General features: G+C 55.0%; 1 protein-coding gene across 1 annotated transcript in view; it reads left to right on the forward strand.

Annotated features, from left to right (window-relative positions):
* Window positions 1-9036: 9036 nt before the first annotated feature.
* Window positions 9037-9663, forward strand: part of SLC25A10 (solute carrier family 25 member 10) — a 39471-nt gene continuing 38844 nt past the window's right edge. Inside the window, exon 1 of the mRNA XM_073684203.1 lies at window positions 9037-9429. Coding sequence (XP_073540304.1) covers window positions 9340-9429 — 90 coding nt within the window. The 5' untranslated portion in view covers window positions 9037-9339. The remainder of the gene's footprint in view (window positions 9430-9663) is intronic.

Here is a 9663-nt window from a genome sequence, read left to right on the forward strand (position 1 = left end):
CCACAGAAGGATATCTGCCCACAGGAGGATACTAAGTGTGCCCACAGGAGGATATCTGCCCACAGGAGGAAACTAAGAATGCCCACAGAAGGATACTAAGAGTGCACACAGGAGGATATCTGCCCACAGGAGGATACTAAGAGTGCACACAGGAGGATATCTGCCCACAGGAGGATACTAAGTGTGCCCACAGGAGAATATCTGGCCACAGGAGGATATCTGCCCACAGAAGGATATCTGCCCACAGGAGGATACTAAGTGTGCCCATAAGAGGATATCTGCCCACAGGAGGATACTAAGAGTGCACACAGGAGGATATCTGCCCACAGGAGGATACTAAGAATGCACACAGGAGGATATCTGCCCACAGGAGGATACTAAGAGTGCCCACAGGAGGATGCTAAGAGTGCACACAGGAGGATATCTGCCCACAGGAGGATACTAAGTGTGCCCACAGGAGGATATCTGCCCACAGAAGGATATCTGCCCACAGGAGGATACTAAGTGTGCCCACAGGAGGATATCTGCCCACAGAAGGATATCTGCCCACAAGAGGATACTAAGTGTGCCCACAGGAGGATATCTGCCCACAGTAGGGTACTAAGAGTGCTCACAGGAGGATACTACGAGTGCACACAGGATGATATCTGCCCAAAGGAGGATACTAAGTGTGCCCACAGGAGGATATCTGCCCACAGAAGGATATCTGCCCACAAGAGGATACTAAGTGTGCCCACAGGAGGATATCTGCCCACAGTAGGGTACTAAAAGTGCCCACAGGAGGATACTACGAGTGCACGCAGGAGAATATCTGCACACAGGAGGATATCTGCACACAGGAGGATATCTGCCCACAGGAGGATACTAAGTGTACACACAGGAGGATATCTGCCCATAGGAGGATACTAAGAGTGCACACAGGAGGATATCTGCCCAGAGGAGGATACTAAGTGTGTACACAGGAGGATATCTGCTCACAGAAGGATATCTGCCCAGAGGAGGATACTAAGTGTGCACACAGGAGGATATCTGCCCACAGGAGGATACTAAGAGTGCACACAGGAGGATACTAAGAGTGCACACAGGAGGATATCTGCCCACAGGAGGATACTAAGAGTGCGCACAGGAGGATATCTTCCCACAGGAGGATACTAAATGTGCACACAGGAGGATACTAAGTGTGCCCACAGAAGGATATCTGCCCACAGGAGGATACTAAGTGTGCCCACAGAAGGATATCTGCCCACAGGAGGATACTAAGTGTGCCCACAGAAGGATATCAGCCCACAGGAGAATACTAAGAGTGCACACAGGAGGATATCTGCCCACAGGAGGATACTAAGTGTGCCCACAGAAGGATATCTGCCCACAAGAGCATACTAAGTGTGCCCACAGAAGGATATCTGCCCACAGGAGGATACTAAGAGTGCCCACAGGAGGATATCTGCCCACAGGCGGATGTCAACTGTGCACACAGGGGGAAAGAAGCTCTGCCCACACAGGAGTGGGATCATCTCTGCAAAGAGGAGGAGATAATCTCTGCACACAGGAGGGTAGTATCTCTGCACACAGCAGGGACATTATCTCTGCTCACAGGAGGGTATTATCTCTGCAAACAGGAGGGTATTATCTCTGCACACAGGAGGGGGATCATCTCTGCACACAGGAGGGTATTATCTCTGCACACAGGAGGGAGATTATCTCTGCACACAGGAGGGAGATTATCTCTGCACACAGGAGGGAGATTATCTCTGCACACAGGGGGGAGATCATCTCTGCACACAGAGAGATTATCTCTGCACACAGGGGGGGGATTATCTCTGCTCACAGGAGGGAGATTATCTCTGCACACAGGAGGGGAATCATCTCTGCTCACAGGAGGGGGATCATCTCTGCTCACAGGAGGGGGATCATCTCTGCTCACAGGAGGGGGATCATCTCTGCACACAGGAGGGGGATCATCTCTGCTCACAGGAGGGGGATCATCTCTGCTCACAGGAGGGGGATCATCTCTGCACACAGGAGGGAGATTATCTCTGCACACAGGGGGGGAGATTATCTCTGCACACAGGAGGGAGATTATCTCTGCACACAGGAGGGGGATCATCTCTGCTCACAGGAGGGGGATCATCTCTGCTCACAGGAGGGGGATCATCTCTGCACACAGGAGGGGGATCATCTCTGCACACAGGAGGGAGATTATCTCTGCACACAGGGGGGAGATTATCTCTGCACACAGGGGGGAGATTATCTCTGCACACAGCGGGGAGATTATCTCTGCACACAGCGGGGAGATTATCTCTGCACACAGCGGGGAGATTATCTGCACACAGGAGGGGGATCATCTCTGCACACAGGAGGGAGATCATCTCTGCTCACAGGAGGGGGATCATCTCTGCTCACAGGAGGGGGATCATCTCTGCACACAGGAGGGAGATCATCTCTGCACACAGGAGGGGGATCATCTCTGCTCACAGGAGGGGGATCATCTCTGCTCACAGGAGGGGGATCATCTCTGCACACAGGAGGGAGATTATCTCTGCACACAGGGGGGGAGATTATCTCTGCACACAGGAGGGAGATCATCTCTGCACACAGGAGGGGGATCATCTCTGCACACAGGAGGGGGATCATCTCTGCTCACAGGAGGGGGATCATCTCTGCTCACAGGAGGGGGATCATCTCTGCACACAGGGGGGAGATTATCTCTGCACACAGGGGGGAGATTATCTCTGCACACAGCGGGGAGATTATCTCTGCACACAGCGGGGAGATTATCTGCACACAGGAGGGGGATCATCTCTGCACACAGGAGGGAGATCATCTCTGCACACAGGAGGGGGATCATCTCTGCTCACAGGAGGGGGATCAGCTCTGCTCACAGGGGGGAGATTATCTCTGCACACAGGGGGGAGATCATCTCTGCACACAGGAGGGGGATCATCTCTGCACACAGGAGGGGGATCATCTCTGCACACAGGAGGGGGATCATCTCTGCACACACGGGGGAGATTATCTCTGCACACAGGAGGGGGATCATCTCTGCTCACAGGAGGGGGATCATCTCTGCACACAGCAGGGAGATCATCTCTGCACACAGGAGGGAGATCATCTCTGCACACAGGAGGGGGATCATCTCTGCTCACAGGAGGGGGATCATCTCTGCTCACAGGAGGGAGATTATCTCTGCACACAGGAGGGAGATTATCTCTGCACACAGGGGGGGAGATTATCTCTGCACACAGGAGGAGGATCATCTCTGCTCACAGGAGGGGGATCATCTCTGCACACAGGGGGGAGATTATCTCTGCACACAGCGGGGAGATTATCTCTGCACACAGCGGGGAGATTATCTCTGCACACAGGGGGGAGATTATCTCTGCACACAGGAGGGAGATTATCTCTGCACACAGGAGGGAGATTATCTCTGCACACAGGGGGGGAGATTATCTCTGCACAAAGAAGGAGGATCATCTCTGCTCACAGGAGGGGGATCATCTCTGCTCACAGGAGGGGGATCATCTCTGCACACAGGGGGGAGATTATCTCTGCACACAGCGGGGAGATTATCTCTGCACACAGCGGGGAGATTATCTCTGCACACAGCGGGGAGATTATCTCTGCACACAGCGGGGAGATTATCTCTGCACACAGGAGGGGGATCATCTCTGCACACAGGAGGGGGATCATCTCTGCACACAGGGGGGAGATTATCTCTGCACACAGCGGGGAGATTATCTCTGCACACAGCGGGGAGATTATCTCTGCACACAGCGGGGAGATTATCTGCACACAGGAGGGGGATCAGCACTACAGGAGGGGGATTCATTCTCTGCACACAGGGGGGAGATTATCTCTGCACACAGCGGGGAGATTATCTCTGCACACAGCCCGAGAGGATCATCTCTGCACACAGGAGGGGAGTCATCTCTGCTCACAGGGGGGAGATCATCTCTGCACACAGCCGGGGAGTTATCTCTGCTCCACAGGCGGGGAGATTATCTCTGCACACAGCGGGGAGATTATCTGCACACAGGAGGGGGATCATCTCTGCACACAGGAGGGAGATCATCTCTGCTCACAGGAGGGGGATCATCTCTGCTCACAGGAGGGGGATCATCTCTGCACACAGGAGGGAGATCATCTCTGCACACAGGAGGGGGATCATCTCTGCTCACAGGAGGGGAGCTCATCTCTGCCACAGGAGGGGGATCATCTCTGCTCACAGGAGGGGGATCATCTCTGCACACAGGGGGAGATTATCTCTGCACACAGGGGGGAGATTATCTCTGCACACAGAGGGGAGATTATCTCTGCCCAGCGGGGAGATTATCTGCTCACAGGAGGGGGATCATCTCTGCACACAGAGGGAGATCATCTCTGCACACAGGGGGGAGATCATCTCTGCCACACAGGGGGATCATCTCTGCACACAGCGGGGAGATTATCTGCACCAGGAGAGGATCATCTCTGCACACAGGAGGGGAGATCATCTCTGCACACAGGAGGGAGATCATCTCTGCTCACAGGAGGGGATCATCTCTGCTCACAGGAGGGGGATTCATCTCTGCACACAGGAGGGAGATTATCTCTGCACACAGGAGGGGATCAGTGCTCTGCTCACTAGAGGGGATCATCTCTGCCCACAGGAGGGGATCATCTCTGCTCACAGGAGGGGGATCATCTCTGCACACAGGAGGGAGATCATCTCTGCACACAGGAGGGAGATCATCTCTGCACACAGGAGGGGAGATCATCTCTGCACACAGGGGGGAGATATCTCTGCACACAGGGGGGAGATCATCTCTGCACACAGGAGGGGGATCATCTCTGCACACAGGAGGGGGATCATCTCTGCACACAGGAGGGGGATCATCTCTGCACACACGGGGGAGATTATCTCTGCACACAGGAGGGGGATCATCTCTGCTCACAGGAGGGGGATCATCTCTGCACACAGCAGGGAGATCATCTCTGCACACAGGAGGGAGATCATCTCTGCACACAGGAGGGGGATCAGCTCTGCTCACAGGAGGGGATCATCTCTGCTCACAGGAGGGAGATTATCTCTGCACACAGGAGGGAGATTATCTCTGCACACAGGGGGGAGATTATCTCTGCACACAGGAGGAGGATCATCTCTGCTCACAGGAGGGGGATCATCTCTGCACACAGGGGGGGAGATTATCTCTGCACACAGCGGGGAGATTATCTCTGCACACAGCGGGGAGATTATCTCTGCACACAGCGGGGAGATTATCTCTGCACACAGCGGGGAGATTATCTCTGCACACAGCGGGGAGATTATCTCTGCACACAGGAGGGAGATCATCTCTGCACACAGGGGGAGATTATCTCTGCACACAGCGGGGAGATTATCTCTGCACACAGCGGGGAGATTATCTCTGCACACAGCGGGGAGATTATCTGCACACAGGAGGGGGATCATCTCTGCTCACAGGAGGGGGATCATCTCTGCTCACAGGGAGGGGGATCATCTCTGCACACAGGAGGGAGATCATCTCTGCACACAGGAGGGGGATCATCTCTGCTCACAGGAGGGGGATCATCTCTGCTCACAGGAGGGGGATCATCTCTGCACACAGCGGGGAGATTATCTCTGCACACAGCGGGAGATTATCTCTGCACACAGCGGGAGATTATCTCTGCACACAGCGGGGAGATTATCTGCACACAGGAGGGGGATCATCTCTGCACACAGGAGGGAGATCATCTCTGCTCACAGGAGGGGGATCATCTCTGCTCACAGGAGGGGGATCATCTCTGCTCACAGGAGGGGGATCATCTCTGCACACAGGAGGGAGATCATCTCTGCACACAGAGGGGGATCATCTCTGCTCACAGGAGGGGGATCATCTCTGCTCACAGGAGGGGGATCATCTCTGCACACAGGAGGGAGATTATCTCTGCACACAGGGGGGGAGATTATCTCTGCACACAGGAGGGAGATTATCTCTGGCACACAGGAGGGAGATTATCTCTGCACACAGGGGGGAGATTATCTCTGCACACGGAGGAGGATCATCTCTGCTCACAGGAGGGGGATCATCTCTGCTCACAGGAGGGGGATCATCTCTGCACACAGGGGGGAGATTATCTCTGCACACAGCGGGGAGATTATCTCTGCACACAGCGGGGAGATTATCTCTGCACACAGCGGGGAGATTATCTCTGCACACAGCGGGGAGATTATCTCTGCACACAGGAGGGGGATCATCTCTGCACACAGGAGGGAGATCATCTCTGCACACAGGGGGGAGATTATCTCTGCACACAGCGGGGAGATTATCTCTGCACACAGCGGGAGATTATCTCTGCACACAGCGGGGAGATTATCTGCACACAGGAGGGGGATCATCTCTGTACACAGGAGGGAGATCATCTCTGCTCACAGGAGGGGGATCATCTCTGCTCACAGGAGGGGGATCATCTCTGCACACAGGAGGGAGATCATCTCTGCACACAGGAGGGGGATCATCTCTGCACACAGGAGGGGGATCATCTCTGCTCACAGGAGGGGGATCATCTCTGCTCACAGGAGGGGGATCATCTCTGCACACAGGGGGGAGATTATCTCTGCACACAGCGGGGAGATTATCTCTGCACACAGCGGGGGAGATTATCTCTGCACACAGCGGGGAGATTATCTGCACACAGGAGGGGGATCATCTCTGCACACAGGAGGGAGATCATCTCTGCTCACAGGAGGGGGATCATCTCTGCTCACAGGAGGGGGATCATCTCTGCTCACAGGAGGGGGATCATCTCTGCACACAGGGGGAGATTATCTCTGCACACAGCCGGGGAGATTATCTCTGCACACAGCGGGGAGATTATCTCTGCACACAGCTGGGAGATTATCTGCACACAGGAGGGAGATCATCTCTGCTCACAGGAGGGGGATCATCTCTGCTCACAGGAGGGGGATCATCTCTGCACACAGGAGGGAGATCATCTCTGCACACAGGAGGGGGATCATCTCTGCTCACAGGAGGGGGATCATCTCTGCTCACAGGAGGGGGATCATCTCTGCACACAGGAGGGAGATTATCTCTGCACACAGGGGGGAGATTATCTCTGCACACAGGAGGGAGATCATCTCTGCACACAGGAGGGAGATCATCTCTGCACACAGGAGGGGGATCATCTCTGCACACAGGAGGGGGATCATCTCTGCTCACAGGAGGGGGATCATCTCTGCTCACAGGAGGGGGATCATCTCTGCACACAGGGGGGAGATCATCTCTGCCACAGGAGGGGAGATTATCTCTGCACACAGCGGGGAGATTATCTCTGCACACAGCGGGGAGATTATCTGCACACAGGTGGGGATCATCTCTGCACACAGAGGGAGATCATCTCTGCACACAGGAGGGGGATCATCTCTGCTCACAGGAGGGGGATCAGCTCTGCTCACAGGGGGGAGATTATCTCTGCACACAGGGGGGAGATCATCTCTGCACACAGGAGGGGGATCATCTCTGCACACAGGAGGGGGATCATCTCTGCACACAGGAGGGGGATCATCTCTGCACACACGGGGAGATTATCTCTGCACACAGGAGGGGGATCATCTCTGCACACAGAGGGAGATCATCTCTGCACACAGGAGGGGGATCATCTCTGCTCCACAGGAGGGGGATCATCTCTGCTCACAGGAGGGGATCATCTCTGCACACAGGAGGGAGATTATCTCTGCACACAGGAGGGAGATTATCTCTGCACACAGGGGGGAGATTATCTCTGCACACAGGAGGGGGATCATCTCTGCTCACAGGAGGGGGATCATCTCTGCTCACAGGAGGGGGGATCATCTCTGCACACAGGAGGGGAGATTATCTCTGCACACAGGGGGGAGATTATCTCTGCACACAGCGGGGAGATTATCTCTGCACACAGCGGGGAGATTATCTCTGCACACAGCGGGGAGATTATCTCTGCACACAGGAGGGGGATCATCTCTGCACACAGGAGGGAGATCATCTCTGCACACAGGGGGGAGATTATCTCTGCACACAGCGGGAGATTATCTGCACACAGGAGGGGGATCATCTCTGCACACAGGAGGGAGATCATCTCTGCTCACAGGAGGGGGATCATCTCTGCACACAGGAGGGGGATCATCTCTGCTCACAGGAGGGGGATCATCTCTGCACACAGGAGGGAGATCATCTCTGCACACAGGAGGGGGATCTCTCTGCTCACAGGAGGGGGATCATCTCTGCTCACAGGAGGGGGATCATCTCTGCACACAGGAGGGAGATTATCTCTGCACACAGGGGGAGATTATCTCTGCACACAGCGGGGAGATTATCTCTGCACACAGCGGGGAGATTATCTCTGCCACAGCGGGGAGATTATCTCTGCACACAGGAGGGGGATCATCTCTGCACACAGGAGGGAGATCATCTCTGCACACAGGGGGGAGATTATCTCTGCACACAGCGGGGAGATTATCTGCACACAGGAGGGGGATCATCTCTGCACACAGGAGGGAATCATCTCTGCTCACAGGAGGGGGATCATCTCTGCACACAGGAGGGGATCATCTCTGCTCACAGGAGGGGGATCATCTCTGCACACAGGAGGGAGATCATCTCTGCACACAGGAGGGGGATCATCTCTGCTCACAGGAGGGGGATCATCTCTGCACACAGGAGGGGGATCATCTCTGCTCACAGGGGGGAGATATCTCTGCACACAGGGGGGAGATCATCTCTGCACACAGGAGGGGGATCATCTCTGCACACAGTGGGTGGATCACATGGCTGCCTTGCATATACTGGAGGAGCAGACGTGCCGCAGGTCACACGTAGCCCGGAATAACCCCCACAATCCATTGCAGCACAGTGGGTGACAGGAGACGCACAGTTCCTTGCAGGCGTGTGACCTGGGACTCTCCATCTGCAGAACCTACAGCCACTGTACAGGAATGCTGGGAGTTGTAGTTTCCCAGCAGCTGCAATCACATGTGACACACCAGGGCTGCATTGGCTACAGATGACACGTGGACATGGTATTCCGGGCTCGGTGCGGCCATCCACACCGCTAACTGTCCCAAGAAAGAAACATTTCTTTCAAGAAGCAGAACGATGGCCCGTACCCAGTGACCTTTCACCAATTTCCACACCATGCGTTTCCCCCGGTGGGCCCCACCTTCTAACAGCGCCACTTTAACATGCTGAGTCTTGTGGTGTGACAGTAAATGGGCGGAGCCTTGTACTGGTCTCTATCCTATTGGTCCCGGCGCAGCAGACCGGACTCCGCCCCTGGCCCTTGGACTGTCCGGCGCGGCCGGATCTGGGGAGAAGGCTGAGGATGGCGGAGCGGAGGATCTCCCGCTGGTACTTCGGGGGCCTGGCATCCTGCGGGGCAGCATGCTGTACCCACCCGCTGGACCTTATAAAGGTGAGCGCTGGGCATCTGGAAGATGGCTCCTCGTACGTGTGCAGCCTGCATCTGAGTAGTGCATGTGTGACACCTGCTAGGACTACGTGATACAGCCTTAGAGCGTACACCGGGCATGTACCACACTGTGCACACTGACATGTATGGAGTCTATGTGTACTGCATGGATGATGGGGCTGTGTATATGTGTGATCCCATGTATACAGCCATAGAGCGTACACCGGAGATGTACCG

This window comes from Phyllobates terribilis, unplaced genomic scaffold, assembly GCF_046119375.1.
Source record: "Phyllobates terribilis strain yellow unplaced genomic scaffold, ASM4611937v1 Scaffold_5__5_contigs__length_657084704, whole genome shotgun sequence".
Lineage (NCBI taxonomy): Eukaryota > Metazoa > Chordata > Amphibia > Anura > Dendrobatidae > Phyllobates > Phyllobates terribilis.